General features: G+C 41.5%; 2 protein-coding genes across 2 annotated transcripts; both read left to right on the top strand.

Moving 5' to 3' along the window:
* The first annotated feature begins 632 nt into the window (after positions 1–632).
* On the top strand, positions 633–8,084 carry slc25a33 (solute carrier family 25 member 33). The gene is made up of 7 exons (XM_061074336.1): positions 633–881; positions 2,573–2,737; positions 3,913–3,990; positions 5,160–5,260; positions 5,565–5,631; positions 6,274–6,554; positions 6,664–8,084. Exons 1-7 carry the CDS (start codon positions 829–831, stop codon positions 6,861–6,863), a joined length of 945 nt encoding a protein of 314 aa, XP_060930319.1. The 5' UTR covers positions 633–828; the 3' UTR covers positions 6,864–8,084.
* Positions 8,085–10,160: 2,076 nt separating this feature from the next.
* si:ch211-150o23.3 (uncharacterized) lies at positions 10,161–16,364 on the top strand. The gene is made up of 8 exons (XM_061074357.1): positions 10,161–10,631; positions 11,521–11,559; positions 12,143–12,451; positions 13,157–13,465; positions 13,962–14,276; positions 14,497–14,646; positions 14,746–14,822; positions 15,501–16,364. The coding sequence occupies exons 1-7, from the start codon at positions 10,598–10,600 to the stop codon at positions 14,787–14,789; spliced, it is 1,200 nt and encodes a 399-aa protein (XP_060930340.1). The 5' UTR covers positions 10,161–10,597; the 3' UTR covers positions 14,790–14,822; positions 15,501–16,364.
* Positions 16,365–16,817: the final 453 nt, after the last annotated feature.

The following is a 16,817-nucleotide window of genomic DNA, read 5'->3' as shown; positions in this document are numbered from 1 at the left end:
TTGAATATTTGAAAATAAAATGATCACGTGGACCCTTTTAAAGGTTCAGTTTGTAGAAATTAGCAGTGAATGTGCGTAATGCAGCTGAACACCCCTCCCCTCATCCTCCCTTTCCAAACATGAAGGAGAACCTGTGGTAGACTTCAGTTTTCATAAATACTCAAAAGGTGTTTAGTTTGTCCAGTTTGAACGACTGTAAAGAGGAAAGGACCCGCTCCAGATGTAAATATAAAGTGTTTTAATATAAAGGCCCCAGTCTAGGGTATAGAAAACTACAATTTATACAATTTAGATGAAAGACACAAGGATTCTTTTATTCAATTTCTGCTAATAGAGCCCTTTCACCTAACTCTTAAACACTGGACCTTTATGGTGTGGGCTGCCTTTATACAGTGTTACATTAAACAGCCTATAACGTATACAATGCCTGTAAATGATAGTCTTAACATATAGGCAGCTGAAGGTCACCGGGGACTGGACCAGGTCACGGTGTTGTGTTTTCGAGGGTCTGTGTTTGTTGTGTAACGACCCGGGCAGGAACAAGGTGCCCGGCACGTGTCCCTACGTCACGGACAACACCCACGGACGGCCCTCTTACGTCAGCGCTGGTTCCTCATCAGCTCGTCGAGCCGCTGCCCCCCCTCCGCTGACAGCTCCGCCGACCCGGCACAGAGAGAGGGATCTCCGGCACAGAGAGAGAGAGGGATCTCCGGCACAGAGAGAGAGGGACCTCCAGCCGATCATCGGGAACAGAAACCGTGCGACCTGCTGTACTTCCTCCACCCGGGGACACTTTAAACAGAAGCACGTCACGAAGATGGTTGCTGCATGAAAGGAACGATGGCACAGAAAGACACGCTGCTTCATCTGTTCGCCGGGGGGTGAGTCACATGAACGATACCACTGCAAACCGGCGTTATTAATACAATAGGGGAAAATGAAACGTGGAGATCGCAGCCGGAGCTTAAGCTTCGCTGTCTCATCTGCTTGAAACAAAGAGGATCCGGGCTTTGAGCTAAAGGCTTCTCAGCCGCCAGCCGGCATGCTAACCGAAACCGCTAACAGCTAGCTAGCTTGTGTTAGCATAGCACAACGACTGGACCCTCACTACGCTCGCTGCCCTTCACCAGCGGACAAATTCACTGCCTGACCTCACCTGTGTTCACTTAACTCACACCTCAAACTAATAACACAACCAACGTGAGCAAGGACAGCGAACTTTTCTTTATATGTCTGTGCGTTACATCTGTGCGGATGTTTGCTAACACCGCCTATCCACCGGGAGCTAGCATCCAGGTTGTCGGCGAGTTTCGAGTCTGAAAAGTCGTGTGCAAACCACCGGGGGTTATAATTAATACGTTATGTTGAGACTTGGGCTAAAAAGTGTAACTCGACACTGTGAGCTAGGGGCCAGCCAAGTCTCCTCTTGGCCGGCGGGACGCGGGTCAGTCTCGGGAACCGGTGGCCTTTAGCTCGGTGTTACGTGAGACTTTGGCCGCAGGGAGCTCCGTGCTCTGCCGCCACAAGCTCATGGCCACCTGGCCGAAGAATGCGAGCCGTTTCCAGCGTATAATTTCACACAGGACCGGTTCACGAACATGAGCTGGATGCATAGACTGTACATAAAGGCTGGGTGACTTCCAGTGCATGTTGAGGTCACATTTGAGCGACATAGGCTTGTTAACAATGACGCCATTTTACCCTTGAAATGTTATGACATGTACAATTATGGCTGCCTTTTGTAGTATAGGAGATTTGGTCTGAACATGTTTTTATTTTTAATTGTAAATTCAGTTGTTTTAACGACTATGTTGTTATTTGAGCTGTATCCGGCTGAAGGCGTGCAGTTCCTCCATTGTCTGTATGAAGTAAACATTTACTTAAAAAACCAGCTGAGCTTGTATGACAGCGTTTAGCCTCATCCCTCATTATATGTGCAATAACACCAGGGATGTCACTTAAGGCCAAGCTAATAATTTTAGCAAGATTTCAGGTTTGTCGGATTAAGCAATATTAAAAAAATGTATCTGAAATCTTAATTTAGTCATTCATTGGTTTCTGAAAATCAGCCGGCTAGATGGGGAATGATTAGTGAATGGACAATTGGAAGTTTGACTCAGACGCGAGACAGTTCAGAGGCTTAGTTTAATCTGTTCCAGACTTCTAAGCCTGTCACTGATACATTTGTGCAAGTGAGACATGTTGAGAACAGAATGAATCAAAAAGTTGCAAGAACATTAAAAAGTGCTGCTCTCTAAAAATAGTCTGCCTCAGTGCAATTGGAACGTCTGAGCCACAAAAACCTTTACCAGATGTGCTGGTAACTCCTTATTACCACTGCTAAGTATGTCTTGGTCCTGGCTGCTCATGTGTGTTACGATCAGAGGAAAGAAAGTGTCTCCAGTCAAGGTTCACATGGGTTATCGAGCAAAAAAATTGTTGCACACTAATCTAAGCAGGTTAACCATTGTATCATAATAACAAAACACGCATCTATTGGCCAGCGGGACATTGCTTTCAACCAAACATACCCAAGGCCCATAATCCTAATTTAAATGTTATCAATTTGCAGGTGTAGTGGTACGGTGGGAGCCATCGTGACCTGTCCCCTGGAGGTGCTGAAGACAAGGTTACAGTCCTCTGGCCTCACCCTCCGGCCCGTCTTCCAGGTCCATCTAGGCACCTTAAGTGGTACGGGGGTTATTCGGCCGGGGCCTGGCCTGCTGCAGGTCCTACGGTAAGATTTTTTTTTTGTGTGTGCAAAAACTGCTGCACCTTGTGTGAGCTGTCCCTTGAAGCATTTGTATATCATTACCTGCATGCCAGGGCACAAAGTGTTCCCTCCTCACAGTCTGTGTACTTTGCTCTTTACTCTTATTACGTACGGGCCGGCATGGCATTTTGGTAGTTGCTGTGTGACTTGCTACTATGTGAAAACCTCAGTGTTTAGATGTGTCTGTTGTGTTGCCTGAACAACTTTGTCAAAGTAACTTTTAGTCTGTGGAAATGCTTTGGGAGAGCCTGTCATTTTCTCTCTTCAGCATAGTCCTGATGTAATTATCCTCTCCTACATAAGGGAGACTCAAGAACAGTCTTTGAATGTAGTTTCTTTAATCGGCTGTCTGGGGTAACACTGGTCATGCTTTCTCAGCAGGATTTAAGATGTGCTTAAAACAAGGTGTTCTTGAAAAAGGCTCTATTGTGAATCTGCTTAGGTTGGGGATGCCTTAGAGCAGCCTCAGTAGGCCAAATGGAATGAGGGGATGTTTTCAAGTAGGGGGCTGTGTCAGTGTTATATTACACTCAAAGGACCAAGGCCACATAATTAACCTGTCTGAACTGGTGTCTTCTGTAGCTGAGGCCATAAAAGCTACTGGCATTTTTGTCTTTGGAGAACAAATATTTCCTTGTCAGTTACTTTAATTGATCCAGATTCCTGTTTTCAATGCTTGTAGAGGCTTGTCTTTGATAGGCTCATATGTGTAAACTTCATATTGGAACTGAAAATAGGTGATGATGATACATAATTTGTTCAAAATGTATTTGGAAGTCGAATGCAGGTTGCACTGCTTTAGCACGCTACAAAACACAGCAACTGCAGTGGTAACCACCCCTTTTTTGGTCCCTCGGCAGAGCTTAATATCATCTGGAGAATGAAGGTTGCTATTTACAAAACAGTCACAAACTCCCTGGGATGTGGCTGACGTGACAAGCCAAAGGCTGGGTTCAGTGAACGAACATATTAAAAACCAGCTCGAGTGTACAGGACTGGTGTAATTGAATCAGCCTTTAATAGAGCCTGGGATAGTCAGACTGACGTATGAAGAGACACCTTAAAATGTGCAGTTGTGTGTATGACCAAAAGTCAGTTATTTCATTGTCTGATGGTTTATGTCTCTGCTTTTATTTCAGATCAATTCTTGAAAAAGAGGGACCAAGATCCCTTTTCCGTGGTCTGGGACCGAACCTTGTTGGTGTGGCCCCCTCAAGGTACAATGAAACCCGTTTGAGTTGCTCAAATATATCTGGGTTCTCCACCTCCACGACCATCTATAACAATGTTTTTTTTTTTAATTTGTCAGAGTAAATGATACCTGCTTGTTTTACGGTGCAAGTTAATGATAAAACACAAGGAAGTGTCCTTGTTATTCTAAAACACTAAACAAAGCAGCGGCCAAGTGGGTCGGAAAGTGAAGCAATGGTGATTTCTTAGCAGTCTTGTTTTCGTGTATAAGGACAACTCAGTTTGTACTACACCACAGCCGCTAACAAAATAAAACCAAAAAAGGAGGTAGCACAAACTGGCTGTATAAACAGGAAGCTGTTGCCATGACAATGATGTTTGAGTCCCCCTCCCTCCTTACAGAGGCCTAGTACAGGTCAATGAGTTGGTGTCCACATAAATGGAGGAGCGTACACACCAGTTTACACCTAATTAAATATCAATAAAACAATTTAGGTTTTACAGACGAAGACTGGCAATGAGAACAACTGGAGATAATTGATCATGTTTAAATTTGTGTCTGAAACTTTTAGAGGAAGTTGTATCAATGTTTTTGCATGGAAGCACCTTTTTTTAAGTTTCAATTTCACCTTTGTTCTACTTTTGGTTTCAACACAAAGTCAGAACTTTGCCCTGTTGGCTCATGGTTGATAATGTTGGAGGTAAACTTCCATACAACAGTAATATAGCTGTAAAAGGAATTGTCCTAATTCATGTATCATCAAATGTTGATCAGACCTTGAAAGTTGTTAAACTGGAAAGGGTTAGGGTCATACTTTTCCCCATGGTTAATGAGTAGCCAAAGCATGAGCCTTTGGTCAGTAACTCCACTGTCCCTCTGTTCCACTAGCCAGCTCGAACACGCTCACATTCAGAGCAGCTCAGTGGGTATCTGTGTTGCCAAGTGCTTATTCAGCCCATTCTGGTGCAGTAACTGTTTGTTCCAGAAACCAGGCATATAGAACAGGCACCGGGAAACCGACTGCTCTGGACGCACTCAGTCAAACACTCTCATAAGCCCGAATTGAATCATTTGCATATTTGAACAGCCATATGTAAAATCACATTCACATATTCAAAACATCTAAGCAGTGTGTGTGCTAAACTTTATAGCTGCTTCTGTTCAGGCTTCTCAACAGTTTGTTCTTTATTTCAGAGCCATTTACTTTGCTGCATACTCAAAAGCGAAAGAAAAGTTCAATGGGCTGTTCGTCCCTAATAGCGGATTGGTGCACATGTCCTCTGCTGGTGTTGCAGGTGAGAAGAGTGCATGTTCCCCTTTTTTATATAAAATATAGTGGTTCCATCTTGAGTCTTTTTAAAGCCTCTGAAATGAACATTATCAACTTTAGAAAAGGACTCAATTCTAATATTCCTTGATTGTTTATCTGACTCAGCAGTATATTTTGCTGGCTTTTATTGTTGTGCTCCTATCATTTCCCTCAATTGGCGGAACAAAAACATTTTACCTTCACAACCTTGTTAGTAATTACGCTGACAAGGTGATCATCTTATTATCCTGCGGTGTAAAACGGTATATTCTTTTGTCACTTTTCCTCAGCTTTTGTTACCAACTCTCTGATGAACCCCATCTGGATGGTGAAGACCAGGATGCAGCTGGAGAAAAAGTGTGTACTCTCTTTGTGTTACCTGCCCTGTGTGTTCTTGCATTTTAAATGTTTTAGACAGACTGCAGTGTAACACAATCTGACTTATTTTAGGGGTGTTGCAGAGGGTAATGGTAATAATTTGACCTTTCAGCTTAAATTGAGCCTGCCTTCATGGCCCTGACCTTGGGTTACACTGGGTTTGAGACGGAGCGTGTGACCTGGCGCCATAAATACACAGTGCTGACGCACTGTCCTGCGTCCAGGGGAAGAGTCTATATTTACATTACAGAGTACAGGGCAGTAAAATCATGTGATGTCACACGCACATGTCTGGTCTCGGAAGAACTTTTGTCCTGTAACACAACTATGGCTTTATGAATAAAAGGGCAAAGGATTCCATTATTTCAAACCACATTCAGTTGAAGTAAAATTAGGTACTACTTCAAAGAAATGGTTAAACTCCTTGATTCCCTTGCTTTCTTCAAATGTATAAAGCATGTTGCAATTTTCTGATCATTTAAAGTAGACAATGCTTCAAATGCAAAAGCTGTTTTTCTTAAAATGTATATTTGTGCTTGGGTTTGGTTCTGATACCTTGTACTGGGGATTTATCCTAATGTGATTTTAGCACTAATGAGCCTGACCTGCCTGATCTTCCAGAGCCAGAGGAGAGAAGAAGATGAATGCACTGCAGTGCGCCCGCTATGTCCACAGCACAGAAGGGATCCGCGGTTTCTACCGAGGCCTGACTGCATCTTACGCTGGCATCTCGGAGACCATGATCTGCTTCCTCATCTACGAGACACTGAAGAAACGTCTCGCCGAAAGCCAGTTCGCCTCCGCGAATGGCGAAAAGGAGAAAGGAGCATCAGACTTCCTGGGTTTGATGATGGCAGCTGCTGTTTCAAAGGGTTGTGCGTCCTGTATCGCCTACCCACATGGTAAACACTTGCATCCATTTTTCTTCCCCTAACAACAACCGCATTTCACTGTAGAGAATTCATATTTGATTAAATTACTAATAGTTTTTTTGTGTTTTTGTCTCCTCAGAGGTCATACGGACAAGGCTGCGTGAGGAAGGCAGCAAGTACAAATATTTCTTCCAGACGGGAAGGTTAATAGCAGTGGAGGAAGGCTATGCAGCTTTTTATAGAGGACTCATTCCACAGCTAATTAGACAAATCCCTAACACGGCCATCGTCCTCTCCTCTTACGAACTCATTGTCCATCTGCTGGGAGACTCCAAGTGAAGACAAGCTGTGAAAACAACGATGGATTCATCGGACGCAAAACTCAAGTCACACTGAGCAAAAGACTTTTGAAGATGTAGCACATACTGTTCGAATTCTGATGTGGTGCTACAGAGACTTTTATGGTGGAACTGAAGCAGATTGTACTGTTATCCAAAGAGCTAAACAGATTATTTTATTGAAAGCTTGTTCGGAGTTCATCAAAATAATTCTTGGAAGTCGTGGTACTTACTGAAACTCCAAACCTGTGAAAAAAAGGTCATCGACTTGGACGACTAGTGTTAAGTTAACTAAGTTATTTTATGTTTTGTTATTTTATGACAGTGTTTGTTTCCTTTTATCAGTGGTGAATGTCCCATCAAACACACACACACACACACGGGTTGACTCGTTAAGTTATCAAAGGGAAATTATTCAGATGCAGTGCAAGTAATATTGCTGTTCCTTGCAGTGTAATGACCACAGACCATTTTGAGAGTTCTGTTTCACAAATACTGTTCTGGTTTTGAATTACAAAGAATGCTATCATATTTTTCATTAATATATATATATACATATATATAAACATATATACACAGATTTATCTCTATTTTTTTCTTAGAAAAAGATGGTCACTGTTTCCAATATAAAAAGAACTTGGATGCTTATTTGACCAGTAGTTAAATAAACTGTGTCAAGGAAATAAAAGGAGTCGGTGGCTGACACCTAGTTGAGAAATGTGCTTTTAGTTTGTCTTGCACACTATAGTGGAAGGTTGTTGCACTGTCACTATGGCTCAATAACTGATGACTCTGATTATGTGAGGCAATAGTGTGCTGGTTCTGTTTTGAAAGCCAAATATACAGATTGATTCATTTAGTTAGGACTTTATACCTGGTGATAACATTAGGATCTGGATAGAAGACACATACAATACCAAGACTGAAAAAAAGAATCTATAGTCAGAGATTTCTGTAGTGAATTTAATTTGATTCCACTTTTATAACTACTGTAAATTTCTCTACATACAAGCATAGTGCCTTTATTACAGTAAAGGCTCTCGGCTGCTTGTAACTTGTGTTTATACTTTGACTGAACATCCAGAAGTGTTTCCCAGACATACTGTTATTTGCTGAGAATATGTTATTGTTTCTGAAAATGTCCCAACCTCAGTAATGGATCTGAAAACAACTCTTCCACTATCTCTGCATATCATGCCTATAAAAATGATTCTCCCCTTTGGACCTTTTTCATGTTTTAATGTTTTGCAACATTTTATTCCCCTGATCAGCATGAAAGATTAATACCAGCGTGACTTTACTCAAATCCATATAGTGCAAAGTATAAAATGCATATCCCATCTTTAAACGCCATGTTTTTATTAATAATGCAGTATATAAAAATTGAATGCTTCGATTCATATTTAAAAGAGTCTTCAGGGAACATCGATGGACAAGTTTCAAGTCTGGTTACAACTCTGGGATTAAATTGAGGTCTAGGCCCATTTTCAGTAAAGTAACCGAGTTGTTCTTGGAGCCATCCCTGTAGCTTTGGCTTTATATTTTATACTTCTCACATGGAAAATAAATCTTCCCAAGTTAAAGCTTCAGACAAAAGCAGGTTTTCAGGAATTCCTCTATATTTTACCCACAGCCTTTACAAGCCTTCCAGGAAATTAACACAACTGAGGTAATAATGAGTCACTGAAAAAGTGAACATATTTGGTCACGATAAAGGAAATGAAAGAAAATCCACCCTGGGCCAGAGAAGAGCCAAGTCATCTATTACTGGAAAATGTTAGGAAATAAACAACATGCCTCGAGACAATAACAGCAAGTCTATGTGCCAAACCACTTGACCAGTCATACATGCATCAGCAAAAACCACTTCCTCCTGTTGTGGTTTCTTTTGACTCATCCACATTTTTGCACATAGCCAGGAAGAACAAACTCGTGACTGAATCGTGTGAGAAGACTGCAGCAGGAGTTTTCCCAAGTGAAATTGAGACATACTTACTGTAAGTGTTATACTTCTGAAAGGTCACATCTACAATCAATGGTTATAAATTAAATAATATGTATGGTAATACTAGTTGATTATAGTCCTGTGTGAGGATCATACAGTTGTGATTAAAGGTGTGGATGGGCTGCGCAAATTCTTCAGTTTTCAAATTGGGCCTCTGCATTCTTCAGTTTGGGAATGGCTGCACTAGAGCATAGAAATAATAAAAGGAAAAAATGAGTCCCTCTACAGCCATACTCCATTTTACAATAACTGCACCATCAGATACAGGTTTTAACAGGTGGTTATTTTAATTTTATAAAAAAGTTGACCTGGCTTCATCCCCACACCACCACCTCATATGTAATGAAATGGATTAAACCATTGGGTGGAGGTTACAGGTGTAATGTAGGAAACATTTAACCAGCAGCATTAAAAAATGGACTGTACAAACTGATCCTTAAGCTGCAGTGTGGAGACATGAAGCCATACAAATTAAATTAAATTCAAATGTATAAGTATATCGCAAAATCATAATTTACATTATCTCAAGGCGCATAGGCATAGCCACGACCGGTTGGGGTTTATAATTATTTGATAATGAAATGATTATTTAATATCATCCCTCTGTGTTTAACAGGTGCAGGTTGGCAAAGATACAAGTGAAAAAATGTGTATCAAAAGCAGCATAGAATGACACAGACACACACAATAATTTGTCCATCCTCTTCCTGTGCTTAGTTTCTCTTGGGTATGAGCAGGTAATATCCTTAATGTTAATATAACTGCTAAAGTTTGGCCGGCTGTCGTGTTGGCAGGACTTCAACCACCTATTCATTGCACAATATCTCACACTATGTAAATTAAAAAAAAATATTTAAAACAAATTGATATAATATAATATATTAATTAATATAAAAATGTATATAAAACAAATTAAATTAAATTTAACCTGCACAGAAGTGGACTGCGCATCTCCTTCGCAGAAGTGAACTGCGCAGGATTTATTCAATTTAATTTATATTGTGCTGATTGTGCAATGACCACTTGGTTGAAGTCCTGCCAACACGACAGGAAGGTGACTTTCGCCATAATGTCCTATATTCTAAAATGTTTGATTTCTCGCTGACCAACAGAAAATTGCTATAATCGATATCTGAGAAACCTCCTCCACCCTTGTATAATTTGAGGGCAAAAGTGACTCTCTGGGGCGCAGGCTGAGTGATCAGGCCCCGGAGTCCCGGAGCCCCTCAACAGAGTCGTGACCCGCGGAGGAGATTACCGGCGTCAGAGCTGCTCTGCGGCGGAGCAGTGACCTCTGTCTGCCGCAGGGAGAAGAGCTCAGCGGCGGCGGTGACTCCCGGACTGTTGACGTGATGCTGGGGCCCTGACGGCGAGGCAGCTCACCCAGCGTCACCCCGTCACGCAGCCTCCCTCCCCGGACATGTCTCTGCTGTGAGAGCCGCCAGCAGCCTCTCTCCACTCCCGGATCCATTGATATAATCCCTGTCATCTCCTCCGCGCTCCTCTTTTGACAACGGTGTCTTCAACCAACTTCCGCTGCTGTCGCTGCTAGTTGGTTCAAACTTTAGCCGCTCGCTAGCTCTCAGCACATTTAACCAATCCGAGTCTCTCCAGCACACCAGCTAGCTAATGTCTTGTGCGGTCCTTGTGTTGGAACGGCAGCCAGCACCATTGCCGGGACACCTGGCGTTCTCCCCCCCCGGGCGGCTGACGCGAGGGTGAGGGGAACGATGCTGAGATTCCTTCACATCCTCCTCCTAGCAGGTGAGCTAAGTTAGCAAAGGCGGTTAGCCTGCTAGCTAGGTCTGAGGCACCAGCACCTCGGTAGTTTATGGGATTACGCAATAGGATAAACTGTACCCGTTACTCTATTAACATTAGAGACTTACAGTGGTTTCTCTTATTTGTGGCTTAAGACACATTATCTTATAATTGTGAAGTTAATTCACACTAAGCTTCTCTTTAGCTTAATCTCGGGACCTGTTGGTTCCAAGTAGTAGCTAGCACTCAAGTAGCACTTGGTTTCTAGTGAAATAAGTTTAATTAAAAAAAGTATATGGGTATATATGTGTTGTTCATTTGTGGGCTGTATGATGTTTAACAGCTGAGCTCAACCTCACTGTGGCTAAATAACGGTCTGTCCACCTTTACCTGTGTTATCAATGGGTTTTAACTATTTTATCTATAAAATAACAAGACACATTGGGGATATATTGTTTTTTCTGCGCCTCTTGTGTCCTTGCTCCTATTTTAAATCTATTTATGTCTAAACCATGACAAATGTTGTACCTTGACTGTCAGTCCACACGTAAGTATTTCCATAATATCCCCTTTTTATTTAAAAATATATATATACTTTACTTGCACAGTGGATTAATGTTTGTGCTCAGCTATTTATTCTATACATATGTTTGAATATGTTTCAATTTAAAACAGATAGAATAACAGTATATCTAAATCAGGTTTAACCAAATCTGAACACTGAGATTGGGTACGTTCATTGCAGGACTTTTAATTTGATGAGCTGTTTTTACTAGGCTATAGTTGGGTGTAGTTAATAGGCTGCTAGCCAAAGAAGATTTTATTGTTGGCATTTTTAATGGAATTTAAAACATCAGATAATAATAACATGTCTGTGATGTCCTCCTCACAGGCCTCCTAGATGTTCTATGGGATAGAGTCCATGCTTTTGGTAAGTGTGGGATTTCTCTGCCTCCTCCTCACACTCTCCCCACACTGGCTGTTCCTAACGCTGCTTTCAGACATGCACTGAGCTCCAGACATTCTCCTGAGATTATCTTGAGGGCCTGTATGTGGCGACGCGGATGTCAGAGTCCGTTGCTACAAACATGTCTCTAGCTGAGCTCACGTGAGAACACAGCAGGAAAATGTCCTGGGAACTCAGAACAAGTCAGGATGAAAAAGAGGAGCCATCCATGTAATATATTCGGACAGAGATGTCAACTTGAAAAGACAACTAGATTCAAGAGCCCTTGGCGATAACCTGTGACGCCGGTTTATTGTGCTATAAACAAAATAATGTGATTACCTCCCCGGAATTTATACGTCATGTCTGGCCTTCTGCATGCTCTACGCAGACGCCCCCCTTTCATGCTCCAGATATTTCTTGTTGTTGTGTTCACGTCTAACTCACACAATCCCTTAATGCATTGTTCATGAAATCAAAGTCCAGAGAATAATCAATCCTAATTGTCACACTATCTACTGGAGTTCATCTGGGAAAATGTCTTAACTAATTTTTCTCTGAGCCACAGGTGGGGTCAGACTAATGGATGGGGAGGACAAGTGTTCTGGGAGGGTGGAGGTACTCCGCCATGACCGGTGGGGGACAGTGTGCGACCACGGCTGGGACCATCGGGAGGCGAACGTCGTGTGCTTGGAGCTGGGCTGTGGCTTAGCTGAGTTGGCACTTCATAATGCAAAATTTGGTGAAGGTAGAGGAGCCATCTGGCTGCGCCACGTCCAGTGCACTGGACACGAGTCCAGTTTGACCCGCTGTGCTGTCGTCCTCCACAGTAACTCCTACTGCACCCATGAGAATGATGCGGGGGTGAAATGCTCAGGTGAGAATCTGATAAGGAATTTTATTTACCGAGGAGTTCTGCCAGATGGTTGACTGATTTCTGCCTATAGATTCATAGAGGATTTACAAAGCTCACAGTATAACAGTCATGACAGGTTTCTCCATTGAACCTAACTTAACATAATCATGCAGACATACCTAGAAAACACAGAATTTCTCTGGGACACTGAAGCATTTGAATCTGTTACCCGTCATGCGTATATAAGGGTTATGGGTCTGATTTGACCAGCATCTATTTTCCAGCAGTCCATTAATCTGTGCAATTATCCCCAACCTTCAGCATTAGCAGAAAACCAATGTCTGTTTTGAAGTACTTTATTTGAGTCAGTCAGCAGAATCCCTTTCTGTCTGCAAAAATCACTTTTAGACTCGCCTCTTTGAAACCGTGCTTACCTTCTCTCTGTTTGTACCTAACTTATGCATCACTTTGGACAGAAGTTTATGAATATTTGTACACAGTGTTTGGTTTGATAAGAAATGGGCTGGGTAAAGAAATATATGTTTTATTGGGGCAACAAGGAAGGAATCAAACGTAAAAGTAGGATTGTACAATGAGATGTGTTGGGTAACTGAAACACTAGGATAGTATTTGAAATAGCCTGCATACCAGCAGGGTCTTTGATAAGCTGGGTACAGTCCACTGGATCATCCTCACATTCTGAGGTGAACCTGTCTTTACTCACAGGTACCCTTTTAACGCCCACCCTCACCCTGCTGTCACCTCACACTGTGTTCTCACCCGGGGAGGCCGTTCGCTTTGGCTGCAGTGTGCTGCTGGGTCACCACCTCAGCGACCTCCACCTGTACAAGCAGGGAGTGTCCACGCCGCTGGTGACACAGAGGGCGGACCAGACCCAGGCCGGTGTGGAGCTCACACTGTCCGACATAGAGACTTCCCACCAGGGCAGCTACAATTGTCGTTACAGGATCAGGAGTGGCTTCCCCTCTCAGCTGCTCAGCTCTCCACCCAGCAACTCCATCAACATCACCGTGGGTGAGTCATAACTGCATTGGCTAATCTTCATTCACACTATTGCACAAACTTCCAGTCTCATAACTCATTGTTTTATTGCACAATCTGATAAGATATTATAGTTTCTGTCTGACTCAACCTAAAGATTTTTATTTCCATTAAATAACTTAAAAGCGTTTTGTTTAAATGCTATTACATGTGTTTATCCCTAATACACAAACATTTTGGAAATGGAAGTTCCTGGATGATCCTCAGGAATAGTAAATGTAACCAAATTATCTGGACTAAAGCTGGTTAACTGGACCTTTTGAGTTTATGTTATTTTGTTACAGTGCATACAATTGTTAAAATGTGTTTTTTAATACCACATTTGTTACCAAATTTATTTATAAAAAGCTTCAACCGTTTTAGGAGATCTCTCTAGTCATGGGTAGTTAAATCGGAATCGATGCATTTTCAAGAGAGTCTCAGATGATGTCCTCTAATAGCCTATTTGTTTTTCTGATCTGATCCACAGTGGAGCTCTTGACTCCCCAGCACTGGTACAACACGTCCTCTGAGGCCCCGGCTGGTTCCGTCATTAAAGGCCACAATTTTAACATCACCTGCTCCACCTTGCAGCAGTACCCAGGAGGTTCCTTCCAGCTGCGTCTGATCCGGTCCAATGGCACCGTGCGCCAGTCATTACCTGCCCTCACACCGTCCGTCACTTTCACTTTTTCCAACGCCCAGAGCGCCAACGAGGGCTACTACTACTGCCTGTATCGGGTGCAGCTGGGTGGACGCACCTTTGTTTCCAGAGAAAGCCAGCCCCTGCCTATAGCCATAAGAGGTGAAACTGATAGTATTACAGACTATAAAGATGTGCTAAGATTAAGAAAGGTATTGTGTAATTGATGAATTAAAATATGAATATAGCATCATTATAGTCTATATAGATAGACAGTTTTTTATTGTACAGATTTGATGTTTTCCTCTAGTTTACAAGTGTAATTCTTGATATGAAGCTATGAAAACATACCCTGAAAATAACTCACTTTTCTGACCCCCAGACCCAGATCCACTATTGAGTCCAATGGTGATCAGCTGGCTTGTGTCTGGCCTGACGTTTGTGGTAGCTGTCATTGTTATAATTATTGTGGCCAAGGTACTATGTAACAAGGAGAAGAAGCCCTCTGAACTAGAACGAGAGACCAGAACCTGTAAGTTCCTCCTGCTGAGTTCTTCATACTTCAGATAGTGACCTTTATAAGCCGTCCCTGTATGTGTATTAATAGTAACGGATGTGCTTATCTTTCCAGGTGTGGACAACACTTATGTTGCCTTATCAATTAACAAGCTATAATGGGGTACGCAAGCAACAGAAGAACAACTAAAGGTACTGTACTGTACTGATAAAGTGTTAAGTATTTACCACCCTTTCTTATATGGGTTTACAAAAATATATCAAAGGGTGATATTATTATGTTCTTGTATCCGATTCCGGACTGATCATCAATTAAATTTTTGTGAGTTGTTGGACCTTCTAGTTCCAGGTGTATTGAAAGGTCGAGTATGAAGGATTTAATGGCATCTAGTGGTAAAGTTGCATATTGCAGCCAATTCAATACCCTTCGCCTTACCCGCCCTTTCTAAGCATGGTGGCCTTTAGGGAGTTACCATTAAAAGTGCAAGGTTACAAAAACACAATTATTGGTTTCAGGTGATTCAACACGTTACCATAATAGTGTTATATAGTTTCCCCTTTGACTTTCACACTGGACCTTTTAAACTCATCTCTATTTTCTTATTCTGAAACCAGCTTGGAATACACTAGTTATGATTTAGCTATTTCCTATATAAAGAAGATGAAAACTCATGCAAAGATGTATTTAAATAGTTTTTACCTCCAGCTGTCAATAAGCCACATTAATTCACAAAAGAATAAAACAAAACTACTAGTATGGGTGGATACTGTTTATAGTCACTATATTTTACTCGGATTGTATCGATATTCTTAAGTGTTCAAGGTTAGTGAATTAATGTGGTGCGTTTTGTGTTTGTCCTTTTCAAACAGAATCACTAGTGAGTGAAGCGTCGGAAGGATCCCACTGTCCTACCTAAATTCAGACGGCACGTAACAAGAGAACCAAAGGCTCGGCTGGTCGTCGCACCCCTTTTGACTAAAGGCACCAGATGGACCCAGTTCAGAGCAGTCTGGATGAGGTAGTTTCCACTGGACACTAACATAGACCCAAGACTGTACTAGATTTCTAGCCTACCAAACTTCAGACGAGTGTCACTGCAGGGAAACGATGGATATAACAGGCTATTGCAGATTGTATTAGAGTGAGATGCAAGCTAATGGCCACAGGAGAAAATAGTTCCAAGTCCAAGTTATGGTTCAGGTTGGTCTTCAGATTCACTCACTTGGTTACTGCCATGATCTCAGATGTATGTAGTGGGCCAAATACAACTAAATGCTAAACTGGGGAAACTGTGACATGGGTTCTTCAGGTCTCTGTGTATATGCAGCTCAAAACATTTTGTATTTATTACCAGGTAACACTAACGACAGGCTCAACTAGCTTTCTATGTATTTGCTTCCACAGATCAATGATCCTTAAAGGATTAGACAATGTTTTTTGTACTTTAAGTCTAACCCTACTCTATATGTCTTTAACATGTACATTACTGCACTTAGAAGTGTCCAAGTAGAAACTGAACTGATAAAAATGTTGCCGTTGTAGGAGCTTGTTTTCAATTAGTTTTTTTATGGTATTACTGCATGTGTTATGTAGTTTATAGCATCAGATCAAACTACATAAAAGGAGAAAGCTATTGTCATGAAATGCACAGTATAGTTTCTTTATTTTTATACCCTCCGTTATTTAAACATTAAAATATTGCTTTTGCCCCTGAATAAAAGCCTTTAAACTTGTTGACGTACATAAGCTCTTTTATATTTTGAATTTTGAAACTGAAGTACAAAACAATCCACATCAAACTGTATGCATTTATTTGGTACAAAAGTGCGATATCTCCGAATAAGTTCTTGTGAAACAAAGCATAAACATGACATAACAGCATGAATAAACACTTCAGATACAACTTTTACCCGACTAATTAAACACTGAAAACACATCAACAATTATATCCCAATTATAACTGTGAAACTGCTGAGGCACTTGAATTACAGCTGAAAACTGTCCAAACTGTATTTTAATGTAATTATTTATTGAATCAAACGACGCATGCTTAGAGTATAACAATGTACACAGAATAATATACTGGCAGACACTCACAATATCAATCAATATAAATATGTAATAAAATTTGGGATGCTAAAAAGATCTGTACCTTTTACACGTTGTGACATCACTTTTTAAGATAT

This window comes from Limanda limanda, chromosome 7 (assembly GCF_963576545.1).
Source record: "Limanda limanda chromosome 7, fLimLim1.1, whole genome shotgun sequence".
NCBI lineage: Eukaryota > Metazoa > Chordata > Actinopteri > Pleuronectiformes > Pleuronectidae > Limanda > Limanda limanda.
This window is presented reverse-complemented; position numbering and strand designations above follow the sequence as displayed.